The sequence below is a fragment of the Perca flavescens genome, chromosome 14, assembly GCF_004354835.1.
Source record: "Perca flavescens isolate YP-PL-M2 chromosome 14, PFLA_1.0, whole genome shotgun sequence".
NCBI classification, from domain to species: domain Eukaryota; kingdom Metazoa; phylum Chordata; class Actinopteri; order Perciformes; family Percidae; genus Perca; species Perca flavescens.
The window spans coordinates 4333320-4352747 of record NC_041344.1 but is presented as its reverse complement, the minus strand read 5'-3'; the positions used below and the strand labels follow the sequence as shown (position 1 = coordinate 4352747).

At 39.5% G+C, this 19428-nt stretch overlaps 1 protein-coding gene across 1 annotated transcript in view; it reads left to right on the top strand.

Moving 5' to 3' along the window:
* Positions 1-5063: 5063 nt before the first annotated feature.
* Positions 5064-19428, top strand: part of LOC114568523 (H-2 class I histocompatibility antigen, Q10 alpha chain-like) — a 20215-nt gene continuing 5850 nt past the window's right edge. The window contains exons 1-7 of the mRNA XM_028598138.1: positions 5064-5144; positions 8392-8664; positions 9681-9968; positions 11570-11854; positions 16713-16739; positions 17257-17289; positions 17442-17570. Of these exons, the coding sequence (XP_028453939.1) occupies positions 5090-5144; positions 8392-8664; positions 9681-9968; positions 11570-11854; positions 16713-16739; positions 17257-17289; positions 17442-17570 (1090 nt within the window). The 5' untranslated portion in view covers positions 5064-5089. The remainder of the gene's footprint in view (positions 5145-8391; positions 8665-9680; positions 9969-11569; positions 11855-16712; positions 16740-17256; positions 17290-17441; positions 17571-19428) is intronic.

The following is a 19428-nucleotide window of genomic DNA, read 5'->3' as shown; positions in this document are numbered from 1 at the left end:
GTCTTATGTCACCTGCCTTTAGGGACTGCAGATGAAAAGTAGTCATTTTGACTAATTCTGACATATTTACATTGTGTTTTTTTTTTATACAGCAATGTTCATAAATATGCATGGTCCCTGTCAAATAAACCAATAAAATAAATAAAAAATAAAATCATGTGTGTTAATCTGTTGGCAATGAGTAAAGAGTTGTAATACAAAACTCAACAGATTTTGGGATTGGATGTTTGATTCAGTGTCATCGGACTAGTGGTGCAAAGTAAGTATAAGTTTAAGGTACTTCATACTGTACTTGTACATCTCAGTGGTAAATATTGTACTTTCTACTGCATTATATTCATCTCAGCTTTAGTTGCTTTACAAATTCAGATTTTTGCTTTGAAAGCATACGAAAAACTTTAAATATGTTTTGTGATAAATTAAACTAGTACAGCTTTACAAATGTGAAGATTTCTTTTTAATAAAAATAATAATAAATATATAATGTATTAGCAAAACGTTTTTACTGATGATTGGACAAAACAAAACATTGTGAAGATGTCACTTTGGACTCTGGGTAGAAATATAAAGAAAGTGACTTGAAAAGATTCAAGTAGGTATCTCACACAGGAAGACATACAGAAGAGAGCAGCAGCAGCTGGTTTGAGGGCTGACACGGAGCCCAAAAACAACCGGCGGATAAAACTGAGTTTTCAAAGCAAGAGAAGAGTCTGGTATAACAATTACTTTTTGTGTTATGATTAAACATGAAAACCCTTCAAATATGATCTCATTTTGCATATTTTTGTTTCCAGTTCCTCCGAAGGTGCACCTGTTTACAAGGAACACCAAAGTTGAAGCAAACATCCTTTTGACGTGCCTGGCCACAGGTTTCTTACCAAAAGATATCAAACATGTAAAGGAACGGCCGTATTCTAACTCCAGCTGACGGAGTTGTGTCCTCCGGCGTCCGACCCAATGGTGACGAGACCTTCCAGAGACGAGACAGCGTGGAGATTTTACGGAGTGACTTGTCTACCTAGACGTGAAGTGGATCATCAGGCATCCAAAGGATACGTTGAGAAGGGGTGGGGTAAGAAACTGTATTATTTTTGTCATTTGCGTGCGTGCATGCATGTGTACGCGTGTGTGCGTGCGTGTGGCGGACCAATCAGAGCCCTTCTCTTCTAACACCAGCAGCATCGACCAGCTGCAGCTCGCTCTGCTCACCGCCCCGCTCAGCCCCCCGCCGGCGAGCCCGGCCGCCAGCCAGTCGCTTCAGCTGCCAAACCCCGCCTTCTTCCTGGACTACGATTCCCAGGGTGCACCAGGGTGTGTCTCCTCTCTGGAGGCCTTCGAGGCAGGAGGATGAGCAAAAGTTATCTCAGGACACTTTACAGATAGAGTAGGTCTAGACCAGTGGTTCCCAACCTTTTTTCCTTGGCGCCCCCCTACTCATGTCTAAGAAAAGCTGAGCCCCCGAAACCGAAGTTGAGGTAACTCTCGAGATAGAGCCTCTCTTTCTTTTTTGATACAGAGGAGTTATCAGCACTGTTTCTCCGCCATGTTCAGCAACCATATATCTTCGTATTCCCTGGATCCAGCTGAATCTCCTGATATAGGCCACGCCCCCTTTCCACCTAGACTTTTATGCGTGAAAAATGGCAATTTATTGAAAACCTACTTTGTCGAACTCCTCCTAGACCGTGCGACCAATCTGCATGACACTTGGCAGGTAGCATCCCCAGACGGACCTGACAAAAAGTTATCCAAAGAATTTTTATAGGCTAAAAATTGCACATATTACGCACAAACAAATGTGTATAGCTAAGTATGAAAACACCAACTTTGCCGTATCTCGACCAAAATAATTGCTATCAACGCAAAACTTAAGATCTTGTTTGCCATGACCCTCTGGAGGTGCCCCACACAATTTACAACATTGCCCACTAGGGGGCGCTACAAGTACATAAAGTTTATACCTCATGAACTGCTCATCCGATTTTTATAAAATTTGATGGGTACCATCTAGGGCCACTCATGAGGCCACCCCTACAGTTAGGTACTGACTGGTCAAAGTGGGCATGGCCTGTGGGACCCTAATTGGTTTTAGTCCTTGGGAAAATTTTTGACGGCCTCAGTATATACGAAAACTTACAATAATTGGGCCCACACAGCTTTGCGAGCCTGTACAGCAATTTGGCCCATACCTGTAAACGGGCTCCATAACACCCCCTAATGCGTGGAAGGCCTTAACTTGAACATAGTTGCTCCGATCTTCACAAGATTCAATAGCTATATTGCTCTAATCATTGCGGACATATTTCCCATTTACCTTCATTAGCTCCGCCCAACCGGAAGGCGGCCATTTTTTAATTATGCATTTTTCATGTGTTTTACATTCTTTCGAACTCGTCCTAGGCTGTAATTTCAATCTTCTTGAATCTTTGCAGGTAGTATATACACTACCGGTCAAAAGTTTTAGAACACCCCAATTTTTCCAGGTTTTTATTGAAATTCATGCAGTTCAATGTCTTATTGTACTCTGGGGTTTAAGTCTGGTGACTGTGATGGCCACTCCATGTTTTTAAGCTTACCATCTTGTTCTTTTTTCCTAAGGTAGTTCTGGCATAGCTTGGACTTATGTTTTGGGTCATTATCTTGCTGTAGGATGATCCCCTGACTAACTAGGCGCATACCAGAGGGTACTGCATGGCGCTGCAAAATGCTGTGGTAGCCATTTTGGTTCAGGGTGCCATTTTTGGTTTCACTCTGTACAAATCACCGATCCTGGATCCAGCAGAACAGCCCCAGACCATCATGCTTCCTCCTCCATGTTTGACAGTTGATGTCACACACTGAGGAACCATCCTTTCGCCTACTCGATGGCATACAGAAATCCTGCATGATGAACCGAAGATTTCAAATTTTGATTCATCAGTCCATAGCACCTTCTTCCAGTCTTCAGTAGTCCATTGATGATGGTTCTTGGCCCGGCAAGCCTCTTTTTCTTATTCTGACATCTTAGCAATGGCTTTCTTGCTGCAACTCGACCTACCAAACCTGCAGCTCAAAGTCTTCTCTTTACAGTTGAAACTGAGACTTCTTATTACGACCACATTTAAGCTGTTGTCCTCTGAGCCGCCTATCACGCAAGCTGTTGACTCTCAGAACCTTGTCTTCTGATTCTGTTGTGGCTTTGGGTCTGCCAGACCTCTTTCTGTCAGAGTGCCTTTTGAAGGTGAAGGATACTGTACTCACTGACACCTTGACTTTCTTTTCAATTTCTCTGTAGGAAAGACCAATATTGTTAAGTGTTATGATGGTCTGTCTCTCTTCCATTGTTAATTGCCTTTTTCCCGCCATTTTTATAGCAACACACTACTTTCTGCAGTACAATACTGTTCAAATAATGCTCATGAGGTTACGGTACCACAGTGTGTTCCAACAATACTTTTATACAAACAGAGGGGGTTGTAAGTAATCCAGACAAGTTGGAACACCTGTGGGAATTGGTAGCACCAACTTTCAAAGCTTGACCTCCATTGCTGCAGAACAGTTTTACGTTGTTTACCCATTTCTTGTTCCCTAAAAAAGGCCTTTTTGTAAAATACTGAAATGTACATTATTTTCCTAGCTCGGAAATCTGAGGGCATCGTGGGCATGTTTCCCAACTTTTGAGCAAGGAAAATCTGACTTCCGAGTAAAAGTGGAACGCACTATTATTCTATGCACTAAATCATTTCAGTATTTAGGAAGATGAGGGTGAATATCCACAGCTGCCTGTTGGTAACATATACAGATAACATGGACACAGGCTAATTATTGCTAACTAAAATGCTAGTTAACATTAGTAATTAAACTTAAACAGCTAATGAGTCTGCCTGTGAGCTTCTCCTATACTATACGGTAATTCCTCTACTGTGTGACAGTAAGTCGTGTGGTTATGGCACAATCATTAGCCTATTTTTACAAAAGCGTCTGTACGGGGCCATAACGTGAGGTACAAGGTAATGGAGCCTTTTATACATTGTCGTGTTTCTTTAGAAATAAACAACGGACAAATAAAGTCTTTAAACGCTTCAGATGTAAAGTTATTCGCTGTCAAAGTGACGTCAAAATGAATGGCAGTCAATGGGATGCTACGGGAGGTGATGGCTTGTTAGCATCAAAATGGCGTTCCGAGGAGAAGCTTACCCCCCTTGGCTGTAACTGGATAAAACATTCGGGGCTGGAGCAATAGCCCAATAGCCCCCCCTCCCCCCCAGTGGAAAAACAAACATGCAATACAATACAAACACAGTTGTGTGTTGTTGGTGTAAGATGATCACATAGTCACACTATGACACATGACACATGAAAAACCCACACAGTTCCTGTTCTCAACTTAAATAGAAGATGAGATCAGATATTTATATCTATATATATTTATATCTGTGCACTGAATCATTTCAGTCTGTAGAAAGATGAGGGTGAATATGTGTAGCTGCCTGTTGGCCTTTGTTCTGGGCTGTAACGTGACTGCAGGTAAGAACTTCGATATTGTAAATAATAACAATAATCATTTATAAAGTACATGCAATCTGCACTACGAGATCTTAACGCTTGTGTCAGTGGTGTCTGTCATTGTTGACTATAAATTGAGGTGTGTGTGTGTGTGTGTGTGTGTGTGTGTGGGTCTGTCTCTGTTGTCTTTCAAATAAAGTTAACGCTTCTCAATCTCTGCAAACGTGAATGTAAATGTGAAAGTATTTCTGTCAAATCAAAAGTCTAAGAGTCTTTTATTTATATATATATATATATATATATATATATATATATATATATATATATATATATGTGTGTGTGTGTGTGTACACATATATATATATATATATATATATATATTTATATATGTGTATATATATATATGTGTACACACACACACACATATATATATATATATATATATATATATATATATATATATATATACTGTATACACAGTCGACATAAAAAACAGGAAGCAGCAGACAGTCGGTCTGCGGGCCGACACGGAGCCCAAAAACACGGTCCAACCGGCAGATAAAACAGAGTTTTCAAAGAAAGAGAAGAGTCTGGTTCCGTGAAAATGTATTTCTTCGCAGTGTTCGTCCTTTTGGGGACAGGACTGGCGGTAAACGGCGGTAAGTTGAGAGTTTTTCAACACTGTCGTGTGAGTCAGGGTTAAAAGTAAAAGTTAAAAAAAAAGACAAAGTTGTGATGTCTTTAAAATTCCAATTTCTGTTCATTATTTTGATAATAATTTAATTTGATGAATAATTTGTAAAAAGTGTGTCAAGTGTTGAAAAAGAAAACCAAAACATTGGAATTTCTTTTACATTTTGACCCAAAAAAATAATGGTCGACGGGGAGACAACACAAGGGTTAACCAACAAATAAAAACTATTTGGTTTATAAAAACCTGTAGGCCTACAGTGTTGGTATAAAACATGAAGGAGATCACTGACTCAGTTAAAAGTATAATATGCTGTTCAAAGTTAAAGTAAAGCTATATTGATTCCTAAAACCCAAGAAGACTCTAACGTTATTTAAATTGTTTGTTTTGTCGAGCTGGTCAGTCCAAAACCTTAAAAGATGCCTGTTTTGTGCGATAGATTACAAACTAATAAAAACTACGTTTTCAAAGCTAGAGAAGAGTCTGGTTCCGTGATAATGTATTTCTTTGCAGTGTTTTGTCCACACATAACTTTAATGTATCCGTGGGAAGCTTCACCACAGTTTTCTAACGAGCTGTGTTCACACTGAAGGCAAAACGGGAAGTCGGACAGGAAGAGATAAACATCTGGGCAGCAACTCACACCTTACTTAGTAGCCACACCACAGAGCATCTTTTTTGGTTTCAAGTCTTTCCTGTTTTACTACAGTTGTTGTGCATTGAGTTCTGTGTGTGTGTGTGTGTGTGTGTGTGTGTGTGTGTGTGTGTGTGTGTGTGTGTGTGTGTGTGTGTGTGTGTGTTCTTGTTTAACTATATTCGTGGGGTCCAAAAACCGGGAGTCCAGCATACTTGTGGGGTCCCGACAGCTTTGTGGGGCCAAAATGCTGGACCCCACAAGTTTAAAGGGCTGTTTGAGTGTTGAGACTTGGTTTTAGGATTAGGGTGAGAATTAGGTAATGGTTAAGTTTCCTAAGAAAATACAAGCATTGTTGGCCCTTTTTAAAAACAGTATTAGCACACTTATCCCAGGATAATTTATGGCCAATGATAAGACCAAGTTAAAAGTAAAAGTAAAAAAAGATGAAGTTGTGACGTCTTTAAAATTTGTGTTTCTGTTCATTATTTTGATAATTAGATTTGATGAATAATTTTGACAATAATTGATAATAAAACATTGAAAAACTTAGGAAAAAATGTTTAAAAAGCATAGAGAAAAGTGACAAAAACTTCGATAAAAATGACAAGTGTCAAAAAAGATGACCAAAAAATTTGAATTATTTTTACATTTTGACCCAGAAAAACAAAAAGTTGCATCATGGTCGATGGGGAAGACAACACAAGGGTTAAACATCAAATTAAAACTATTTGGTTTATAAAAACCTGTAGGCCTACAGTGTTGGTATAAAACATTGGAAGGAGATCACTGGTAAGTCCAAAACCTAAAAAGATGCTTGTTTTGTGCAATAGATTACAGACTCTGACACAGAGCACAAAAACACGGCCCAACCGTCGGATAAAACTAAACTAAAAGTTTTCAAAGCAAGAGAGGAGTTCCGTGATAATGTATTTCTTTGCAGTGTTTTATCCACACATAACTTGTGTATGTACATGTATCCGTGCAAAGCTTCACCACAGTTTTCTAACAAGCTGTGTTCACACTGAAGGCAAAACGGGAAGTCGGACAGGAAGAGATAAACATCTGGGCAGCAACTCACACCTTACTAAGTAGCCACACCACAGAGCATCTTTTTTGGTTTCAAGTCTTTCCTGTTTTACTACAGTTGTTGTGCATTGTGTGTGTGTGTGTGTGTGTGTGTGTGTGTGTGTGTGTGTGTGTGTGTGTGTGTGTGTTGTTTAACTGTATTCTTTGGGGTCCAAAAACCGGGAGTCCAGCATACTCGTGGGGTCCGGACAGCTTTGTGGGGCCAAAATGCTGGACCCAGCTGTTTAAAGGACTGTTTGAGGGTTAAGACTTGGTTTTAGGATTAGGGTTAGAATTAGGTAATGGTTAAGTTTCCTAAGAAAATACAAGCGTTGTTTGCCCTTTTTAAAAACAGTATTAGCACACTCATCCCAGGATAATTTATGGTCAATCATAAGACATATTTGTACACCGTCACCAGCTCTATCTCCTCTTATCAGAGTCGGAGTGGGTGAGGAAGCCCCAAGTCTCAAATCAAAGACCAACTCTTTGGTCTTGGACATATTCAAATGCAAGTGGGAGGCTTCACACCAGTCAGCAAATTCATGCAACACTGGACCATGATCAGTTTCATCTCGCTCCAGTAAACTAATCACAGCAATATCATCTGAAAATGTAATTATATAACGTCCAGGGTAACTACTGCGACAACAGTCAGTATACAGTATATATAGCAATGGTGACAAGACACTACCTTGTGGTGTCCCAATTGAAGTGAAGTGGACCCAAGATAATGTGTTCCCCACCCTTACTCTTCGTGGCCGGAAGATCCATTTAATTAGTGTTGATTTTAGCTGAAAATTGTCTCTAAGTCTTTTTGCTCAAATTTGTTGGTGGATGGTATTGAATGCTGATGAAAAGTCTGCAAATAAAATGCAGGTAGCATGCGTTTTACAACCCTCCAGGTGTGTATACAGATAATTTAAAAGCACTTCAATGGCATTGTCCGTCCCCCTCCCAAATCTGTAGGCAAATTGTAGAGGGTCGAGGGCATGTCTACAGGAGTTAATGATGTGTGTTTTAATGATGACTGATCTCATGAAATGGCATATGTATGACACGCCAATTCGTATGCCATTATTGCGTGTTATCAAGACACATACTTGCTTTGTAGCGTGATTATCAACGTTTGGTCTCCACTGACTTACATTACCTTGCAATTGCGTGTGAATTTATGCAGTAGCGAGTAGTATGAAAGGGCGAAAATCCGTGTAGGGAGGTTGGTCAGGGTAGTGGATGGGTAAAACGCAGGACTTTCACTCAGGAAATCAGGGATTGTGTCCCGTGTGTCACGTTTCCTTTCCACGTCACATTTCCTAAACTCAACTGTCGCTTTCTTTTCGCGATAATGCCAAGTGGCGTGTATGTTTACATCCGCTGTATACAGCGTGGACATCCACGCGCATAGCTCAATGTAGGATAAATTATTTGGATGGATAGGTCTCACTAAATCTGCTGGTGCTTATCTTCCTCGTCTAATACATATCTGTCTTTCTGCCTGTGTGAATCTCAGAGATCCATTCCCTCACTTACATCTACACGGGCTTCTCCAAACCTGTCCGGCTACCGGGCATCCACGAGTTCACAGCCATGGGTCTGCTCAACGGCAGGATGATCGACTACTTTGACAGTGACAACCAGAAGAAAGTTCCCAAACAGGATTGGATGAAAGAGAGACTGCCTGCAGATTACTGGGACAAAGGCACCCAGTCCCGCCAGAGCAAGCAGCAGTGGTTCAAAGAAAGCAACAACATCCTGAAGGAACGAATGAGACAGAATGACACGGGTAAGATTCGTCCATGTGTTTCCTCTATGTTGATTTTGTAGTGGCGGCCCGCCATGGCAAAATTTCTGCCGCCACAGTATCAGAAATAGGGCAGACGCACACCAGGGTTTCTGCTATGTACATGTAGCAGCGGCGCACTTATGTTGTATAATTTCAGTTTTGCCCAATACACGTTCTCAAAACTACATACTACGTTTCTTTCTCTTTAAAAAAAAAAATACATTTAGCAGTTTGGCTTTCCTTAGGGTCTATGTAACCTGGTCTGAAATGGTTATATTATAATTTATATATCATGATATATATTGTTATCTCAAGAAGCTGCAATGTACTGTATATCGCAATATGTATTTTAGGCCATATCGCCCATCCCTATCCAGATGAGTATAGAAAAGTATTTTCCGCGACTGAAAAAGACACGCGTTGAGGATGAGGACCAGCCTGAACCGGAGGTATCAGTCTGAAACAGAGCTCAACAGTCTGACCAGTGGAATTAGTTATTAATTTGTTTATAATATTTTCAGGCTCCAACCAGTGAAAGACAGGGTCAGGGAGAGAGAGAGAGAGATTCGTTAGGCATTGAAGTTAGAGAGGAGGACAGAATCCAACTGCATGTCCTCAGGGTTTTTTTTTTTTTTTTTTTTTTTTTGGGGGTGGGGGCTTTTCCCTTTATTTTAAAGTGGATAGATATGAAAGAGGGAGAAAGATAGGGGATGACACACAGCAAAGGGCAGCAGGTCGGATTCGAACCCTGCGCTGCTGTAGGACTGAGCCAACATGGGGTGAAGGCCGCCAAGCCTCCTCTGTTTTTGATACTACTACCCCCCCTCTCTCCCCCAGCATTATAGGGGGGATCAGTGAGCGTCTAATGATGAAAAGCCCAAAAATAAAAGGGAAAGGTGGGTGCTGAGAAGGTCAGACTCAAAAGGAAAAAATGGATTGTGTTGCTGTGCTGTGTGTGTTCATTCATTCATTGTTAGACATTAGTTTCACTGTCCTGCGCTTCACTTTGCTTTCAGACACCCATATTCTCCAGTGGATGCACGGCTGTGAAGCCAATATGAGGGACGGAGTGATGAAGTTCCGACGCGGTGTGAACATGTACAGCTACGACGGAAACGACTTCCTGTCATTCGACGACGACAACAGCGTCTGGGTCGCCGCAACTCCCGCGGCAGTCCAGACCAAGAGAAAGTGGGACGAAGTCCAGGTCCTAAAAGAATACATCAAAGGCTACCTGGAGAACGAGTGCATCGATTGGTTGGGGAAGTTCACCAATTATGGACAACAACAGCTACAACAAGCCAGTATGTATTAATTTAATCTAGAGATAATAGAAGTAGCTTTACTAACTGGTCTTGAAATGATTTGTATTCACACAAAAACGTTTGTTGTTTAGACAACTGACAAAACTAATTATTTACTTAGTTACTTAGTATTTTTAAGGGGGTGCAAGCCTGTGACCGTGTCTTGAGAAGCTCTAGCTTGTTGTTTTATTGTCACTCACTTAAGTCACCCTGCCATTCTCGCTCTAACTTACGCTACTCTTGTAAGGGGGTTGCAGTATACCACAATTATACAACAATTTCTTGATTTTTAACTGCGGTAATAAAAAATCCATACCGTCCCAGCCCTACGCAGGACGTTGCGATGTTGATGCTAAAACTTTTTTGCTGCTTGAAAGAAAAGTAAACTTTCAGCATTCTCCTTTTACATGATTGTGATTGTTACTGGCCAACCCATCCCCTTTAAGACAGGTGGCCACGTGGGCAGCGTGTGTATGTGACCTAACGTCAGCATACCTCTCAAGTCTCACGCATTGGGCGTGAGACACACGCATTTCAACCCGTTCACACGCTCACACACCTTGTATTTCTCACGCAGAAAAATTACCAGGATAACGCCCACCAAGTTGCACCGCTATTTTTTAAACAGTGGAAGAGGTAGAGGAATCAAGTGAGTTCCCCGTAGAGTTCAGAAGACCCTGCCACGCACCAGCTGAGTGAGTGCGGATTTTAAGTTGCGGCTTTTGTCGCTGTTTGTGACTTTGCCTAACATTGAGTGACAAGTGTACTCGCCCTGTTGTTTATCTGGTTGCCATGACTTCGCGAGTGATGACGTCCTGTCACTGTTCCAGTTGAGGGGAGAGAGAGCGGATGACAGTTGGCTTGAGTTCAGTAGAGCACACGGCTCTGTAGAGTCATGTAATTATGACTTTATATACTACATGTACATAGCGGAAACCCTGTTGTGCGTCTGCCCTATTTCTGATACTGTGGCGGCGGAAATCAACATAGAGGAAACACTGGGTAGCTTTTTGCGCTTATTATTATTATTATTATTATTATTATTATTATAGCTACATGTTGAATCGGCTGCAGGGCTACTCTGACAGTTTTATATTTTTATAAAGATACCCATTTTATAATAGGTCTATCCATAATACTTTTATAACAGTACCCATAATAATTTGGAATATTTTTAGTTTTTTCTTTCTTTTTATTTTTACTGCACAACCTCCCGGCCCCCATTGTGAAAACCTTTGGCCTATAGGCTATTTCATTATATTTTATCCAGACAATGCTATTTCATTATATTTTATCCAGACAATGAAATACTGAATTAAATATATAAAAATATATAAAATATATATATATATAATTATAACTTTTCTAACACAGTATTTCCAAAAGTCTTCGTTTTTAGGGGCTTGGAAATGCCGGAGTAGTGGGGACGCACAGTACAGTACATTCACTAACAATCATGACCTTCAATTCAAGACAGAAATTTAGTTTGAAAAAGGCACAAAGTTATAGTTTGATGTTTCTAGTTTTAGTATAACAATTACTTTTTGTGTTATATTTGTGTTGTAATTAAAACACTTTGCATTTTTTTTTTTTTTTTTCAGTTCCTCCAAAGGTGCACCTGTTTACAAAGAACACCAAAGTTGAAGGAAAAATCCTTTTGACGTGCCTGGCCACAGGTTTCTTACCAAAAGATATCACCCTGAACATGAAAATGAACGGCCTTGTTCTCACTCCAGCTGACGGAGTTGTGTCCTCCGGCGTTCGACCCAATGGTGACGAGACCTTCCAGAGACGAGACAGCGTGGAGATTTTATTGAGTCACTTGTCTGTCTACACTTGTGAAGTGATCCATCTGGCATCCAAGTTACATGTTGAGGAGGAGTGGGGTAAGAAACTTTATTATTTTTGTCATCTGTCACATTTTATTTTTGTGGTGTTTACGTGTTTATTGCAGGAAGTTGCCAGTATCGTGTCTCAAATGATTGAAGGTACCGTAGCGGCAAAGATTCCTCACCACAGAATTTGTCACAAGGAAGATTAATACATGAAACCCCACAAATAGAAATTATGTTGAAAGAGAACTGAATAAAAAAACTAATGTGAATGTTTTCTGTGTTTTAGATCATAAAGTTCCTGAGGCCTCTGGAGGAATCATTGGTTTGGTGATTGGAGCTGTGTCCGGGACCCTTGTCGCGGTCGGGGTTGGGGTGGTGCTGTTAGTCTTGTGTGGAAGAGGAATAACTGTTAGGTGCAACATGACTATTATTCTCTTTAAACAACAACAACATACCAATGGAGTAGAGCTGTCAATTAGAGACGCACCGATTGACCGGCTGGTGATTGGCTAGCTAGCAGGTGACCGCAACCGCCGGTCAGTCTGACATATGCCTATTTTAAGCCGGTCAAATGCTGTAAATAAATAACATTGTAAAGGCTACCATACACTAGGCTAGCAAATAATAACAATAAACCCACTATTAATTACATTATCTTAATGCAGTGTAACCATTGTAGTATGTAAATAATGCACATAAAATACAAAGGTGAGCAAGGGCGTCATTATATCTAATCATCAGCCACTCTAAAGAACAATCAATTTACTGACAACATAAGTTATATGACTTACAGCGGCCTTTTGTCCTACAATCACTGCTTATAGACGGCCTTTTGTACAAATGCATTACCTGTTTTCCCTGTTTTCATACAGAAGTTTAGTTTGCTAAAAATATTAAAAAAAAATTGTTGGATATTGGATGTGAAAAGAAGGAAATGGTTCTTCCATAACGTTGCACTTTAGATGTGTGTGAATTTCCCACACCAGGAAAAATTTATATAGTTTTATTTTATAGCAATCGATTATCTGTTCAAAAAATTTTATATGTTCTATGCAAAATGTAAAATGGTCTATTAAAGAAAAGATGGACAATAAATATTTGTGTGTGATGTAAAATGGTTAGAAAAAATTTAATCGGATTTGGCTAAAATCGGTATCGGAAAGTCAAACTCAATGAGAAATTGGAACTCAGAATCGGCCTAGAAAATTGTAATCTTCCTCTATAATACCATCGAATATCATATGTTATTTTTTATTTAAATAATATTCAAATATTTACATGGGTGATAGAATGCAAAACCGAGTTTACCTTGTCATAGTTGAATAACAACAGTTCGGTGGAGAGAATGGACATACAGAGAACCTCAAAGTCCCATTGACACCTCTCTCCTCTGCAAATCTCACTATTTGAAACTGCCGTTAAAAATGGGCAAATCCCAACAATAGTTGACGTCAACTTTGGTGGCTGTACCTTTATTGGCTCTTGTCTCTACCTTTTTCCCGCCCCAACATTTACATACAGACTAGAGATGATCCAATACCGATACCAGTATCGGTATCGGCTCCGATACTGCCTAAAACGCTGGTATCGGGATATTAAAACTGAACCACGGTGATAAATGCAGTGTTCCCTGAAGAAAATCTACGTGTAGTTTATTTATGTTCTTTTTCCGTTATAACATGTTGTCCATTCATTGTTTATGTTTCATGTTTAACAAAGAGTTTAACCTGAGCCAGACAGACAATAACAATATAAATCATATCACATCCATACATGGATAGTAGTATACAGTTGTTAAAACATAATAAAATATATGACACACTGGTATCTGACCTTAAGGAACAGTTCAGGTATCGGAATCGGTAATGGTATCCCCCATCTCTATCAGACCCCTCACACACTAGTTTAATGTGTGCTGCTCCGCACTTTCCACAAATTACAAAGAAGAAAGTTTGCAGCCTTTCAAGGATATAAAAATGAACCATTTAAATGCAGTGTTCAGGCGTGCTTTGTCCTATTGTTGCGTGCTGTGGCCTCTCAGGGCCACCGTAATTCAGAGACCTTAAGGAACAGCGTGAAATACCCCCTTCTATCACCCCTTTAATGCTCAAATGCAGCCTGTTAAATACTATTTACTACATTACACTAGGCTTATGCATTGTCAATGCCACTATAAGCAGGTGGTTGTTGTTACACGTTCTTTCCACTAAAGGGACTTCTAACACCAGCATGTCTAGCGCCCTTTATATAGGACACCATATTGGGTGCCATATTGGATACCAACGTCAGATGACTCTACAGTGTAATCCTATGGGGCGGATATGCTATCTTGAGATGAATCACTTATTTTCACTATAAACAGGCATACATGTTATTATCAACCTTTGTCAATATGTCAAAGGCCCTTACGGAAATATTCCAGTGTATATTTACCTTCTATAACGTAAATGGGCCTCTAAAAAATGACCATTGTTGTGAGTGATGACGTAGCCTAATAAGTCTCTGAGCAGTGTTTACCTTTCTAATGTCCGCTAGCATACAGGCTAGCTATAGCTAGCTTTGTATATAACATAACAAAAACCCACCCATCTCAGAGGAGCAAAGCTCAATGTTTCATTCAATAAAATTATGGTACTAAAGGAGCACTAACGCCACAGGTCTTATGTTGACAACGTGGACACAGATATAGGAAACTCCGAAGGCAGTCATAATATTTACCTAGCAGGCTAGGCTAACGCTGTTGCACTAACGTTAGCAAACGTCGGCGTAGTGTTAGCTAGCTGTCTAAACTTGTGAAAAGCCGAACAACATCCCCGTCCAAGCTGTGTTTCACTTTCCCTCCAATATTAAAGCCTCCAAAGTCCCATAAGATAGTTTGACTTTGTTGTAAATAAATATGTGAGAAAGTTTGCACACAAGTTGTCAACATGGGCAACAAGACAATGTACTATGATTTCATGTTTTTTCTATCTCTACCATGCAGCTGGCCCTCATAACCCTAAAAATGAGAGAATGACATTTTTTATTTATTTTTATTTTCATTTCCGAATATCAGTTTAAGTCATACTGCTGTAACATAAAGACGTTAGGTTGTCTTCAAATTAATTCAGTATTCGAACAGTGAATTTAAATGTTGTGTATTTAAAGGTCCCATGACTAGGGTTGGGTACTGAAACCTGGTTCCATTATGCTATTCCTACGCAAGCGGTAGTATTCGGACCGGATTAGAACGAAAATTTTGGTTCCTTATTTCGGTTCCGACTGAAATATTTTCCCTCTGTCGCTGTCGAGTATAAAGTTTCTTTATATGCTGATGATCTATTATTATAAATAACTAACCCACTGTCATGTGCCTCTCAGATTGTGAAGATATTCAAAGACTATGGGTCCTTTTCAGGTTATAAAATAAACTTTTCTAAAAGTATATGCTTCCCTATAAACCATATACGGACTTGTCCTTTTGCATATCAAAATCAGGATTTAAATACTTAGGAATTAATATCACTCGCTCATACACTGGTCTGTTCAAATTATAGTCCCATACTTTAAAAACTTGAATCTGACTTCCAACGATGGAGTGTTATATATTTGTCTATAGCTGGCAAAATCAACTGTGTTAAAATGATTGTGCTACCCAGATTATTGTATTTGTTTCAGATTCTTCCAATTTTCCTGCCAAAGTCCTTTTTTCAGTCAACTAATAGGTTGCTGTCCTCTATTTGGGGCGGCAAAAAACCAAGAATACGTAAAGAGCTTCTTGAGAGACCAAAAAAGGATGGAGGATTGGCTCTCCCGAATCTATTAAATTATTATTGGGCAGCAAATTTACAAAAAGTTGTTTATTGGTTTCAGTCTACAGATACAGACTGGTGTGCAGCGGAAGCTAAATCATGCAAGTCAACATCTCTTGCGGTGCTGATTACAATGAAGTCACCATTCTCACCATTGCAATTTTCCTCAAGTCCAGTTGTAATTTCGACTCTCAAAATATATAACCAGTTTAGACAAGCATTTCAACTCAGATTTTTCTTGGGAAAGCCCCATATGCAATATAACCATCTTTTTTTATTGATGTTTTTGCTAGTTACAATGATCTTGTTCAAAAATGTAGTCTTCAAAACTTCAGAGCCCACTGCTCTGTGTTTCCACAATTGCCCTCTGAGTCACGTTTAGATTTAGTTCTGAAGGTCCCTTCACACCTTAAAGGATTTATTTCAAAACTATACAACCTGATCATGTCATTCCAAAATGTATCAATAGAAAAAATCAAAACAGAATGGATAGGAGAGTTAGGAACCGTCATATCTGAAGACACCTAGGATAGAGTTGTTGATCGAGTAAATGGGACTTCTTCTTGTGCAAGACTCAATCTGATTCAGATGAAAGTTCTTTACCGTATTCATTATAGTAAAACAAAGTTGGCTAAATTGTACCCAAATATAGATGAAACATGTGACCGCTGCAAGGCATCAAAGGGAAATGTCCTAAATTGAGACAATATTGGTTTTCAGTCTTTGAGATTTTAAACTCAGCTTTTAAATTAAGAATTCAGCCCAATCCAATAGCTCTGTTTGGAGTCAGAGGTGACGACTCCCGAATAGCTAAAAATAAAGACCTCATAAGGAGAAGATTCCTGATTGGTCCATCTGAGCTTTCATTTTCTCAAAGGCAGAGCAGGATACCCAGGGCTCGGTTTACACCTATCGCCATTTCTAGCCACTGGGGGACCATAGGCAGGCTGGGGGAACTCATATTAATGTTAAAAAAACTAATAAAGTGAAATTTTCATGGCATGGGACCTTTAAAGTTCACTAGACTCAGCCAATGAAAAGCCTCTGCAGATGTACACCATGTTGACTTCATCCCTGATTAATTACACAGTCTGTAATAACATTATCTTTATTTACAGGAGCTTGCGGAAACAAAGGCAGCCAAGGTAACTACTTAATTTCTCTTAAAGTCTTGTGAAGTTCATTGTTCAGAGTCACTGTGCACTCAAGCATATAACTAGAGCTGTAACAATTCAAAATTATCATAAAACATTGTATTTTGGGGGGTATTTGTTTCTTTAGTCACCAGAACAGCATTAAAGGGGAGAGAGAGAGGAGGAAGACATGCAGGAAACCTGCCGCACGTCCGATTCAAACCCACGACCTCTGCGCCAGGGAATAAACCTCTTCATATGGGCGCGCTCTACCAACTGACCTTATTCCCATCAATAAAAAACAAAACATTAAACAGAGCTTGTTCAATTTCTCTGGCTTGAGACCGCTACAGCCCAGGATGTTTGGAGTTGATATGGCAACAAGCGACGATGCCGCTAGAATCAAACAGCTGAAATTTGGTCTGACATAAAGAGGTGTTCTCGATCCAGATCAAACTGAAAAGTCCGAAAGTTCGGACCAAACGAGATTTGGAGATGCTACGATACTAAACGTTTCTTTTCTTCACAGGCTCTCTCAACAGCAGTTCCAGTGGTGGCTCTAGTAAGTATCTTTATCCACAGAATGAATTTTCCCACGTTGTCATCTGCCCCCTGTCTTTATTTACTTGTGTGTGTGTGTGTGTGTGTGTGTGTGTGTGTGTGTGTGTGTGTGTGTGTGTGTGTGTGTGTGTGTGTGTGTGTGTGTGTGTGTAGGCAATAATGGCGATATCATTAGCACAGTCGTGTACCAACCTGTCCCCCAGGGTGAGTGTTTTCCTCTCTTTTCCATAAATCTGACAGCTGATGGCCAATGCTTCTTTCAGACAGTCATCCCGGATGCTTGTAGGGGACGGAACTTACTTTAAGACAGGACTACTTTAGGACAGGAGCTACTTTAGGTCCACATAATGTAAAATGATGACATACTGTCTGAGTTATATAAAATCTATGTTGTGAGAAAACTAACATTTACGGACATTTTGTATCTCATTTGATCTTAGTTAACAAAGATCTTTAACTTCTTCTTGCACACACACACACAGACATGCACAAACACATAGATACACAGACACACACCTGTCTGAGGTTTACACACACACACACACACACACTCTCTCTGTCTCAGGTGTGGTTTCAAAACGCTCGGGCCAAACTGAGACGCTCCCTCACCGCCGATGACTCTCAGGTCAAATCACACTCCACTCCCAAGAGAGGCGTAACCATGGCGACCGGCTGCCCATCCCCATCCTGCTCCCTGCCCGACCAATCACAGCCCTTCTCTTCTAACTTCTTGATACTCATTTTTTTAAAATGCACAAAGAGACCTTTCTACAGCCTATAACATATCTGATTAATCAGTCCTTAAGACAATCCATTGTCCATGGAAAGATTAGATATGGCCAACTTTCGGCCAATCAGTATTTTGCATGTTGTTTCAAAAATTGTCAAAAAATGGGTGGCTAAATTACCGATTCAACATCTCAATAAAAGCAATAATTCACTCCACCCTATGCAATTTGGGTTCAGGGTCCATCACTCAACAGAAACAGCCAACTGTTTGTTTTTGGAAAAGGTTAAAGGCTACTTAGATAACAGTTCTTAAGTTGGTGCTGTCTTCCTAGACCTAAAGCGAGCTTTTGATACTGTTAATCACAATTAATATATTTAAAGTTTTTTTGAGCAAGCTCTCAACTGGATAAAATCTAACCTGCCCAGTAGAAAGCAGTGTGTTTGTATTAATAATTCAAAGTCCCCACTCTGTATGTCCAGTAGGGGTCCCCCAAGGCTCCATACTTGGACCAATCCTGTTTACTCTGTATATAAATGATCTGCCAGGGGCATGTAAAAATGTTGATGTCCAGATGTATGCAGATGATGCTGTAATCTTTACACATGCTAAGAACTACCAAGAGATAGCATCCACACTTACATTTTCAATGGCTCACATTAATGACTGGCTCATTAAGTCATGTCTCTATCTAAACACCAAAAAACTGTATGGCGTTTACCAAACAAAACATGAAGGTGTTACATTCTAATGTGTTCCTTAGGAAAGGCAGCTTTATTTGTATAGCATATTTCAGCAAAAAGGCAATTCAAAGTGCTTTAAATAAAAACGATTAAAAACATTTAATAAAATTAAAAACAAATTAAAAACATAAAATACGAGAATAAGCGTTACAGTGCAGTATAAGAAATTAAACATTAAGAGCAGTTAAAAACAGTTAAACATTTTTAAACATTAAAACTTTTTGTCATCATATCCACTATTGGTCCCTCTGGGATGTGTGGTTTACTCTGCTTGCCACCCATCTTGGCGTAGGAGGAAAGGAGCTTGATATTGTTAATTAATTCAAGTATCTAGGAGTCATATATGACTCCTACCCTTACATTTAAAATTAATGTAAAAAAGGTGGCAAATAAAGTTAAAATTTAGGCCATGTCTTGACACCAAAGCTGCCAAGTTGTTCTTATATACTATGATCTTTTCACATATTGAGTATTGTTTTAAAAACTGGTCATTAACTAGCATAACTACTAGGGCTGTCAAATGATCAATTTTTTAATCGCGATTAATCGCTGAATTTCTATATTTAATCGCAATTAATCGCATATTTTATCACATGATTAAAATTCTATTATTTTGCATTTCAGAACTGTTTTTAAGTACATATTAACAATGGAAAGCAATTCTTACCAG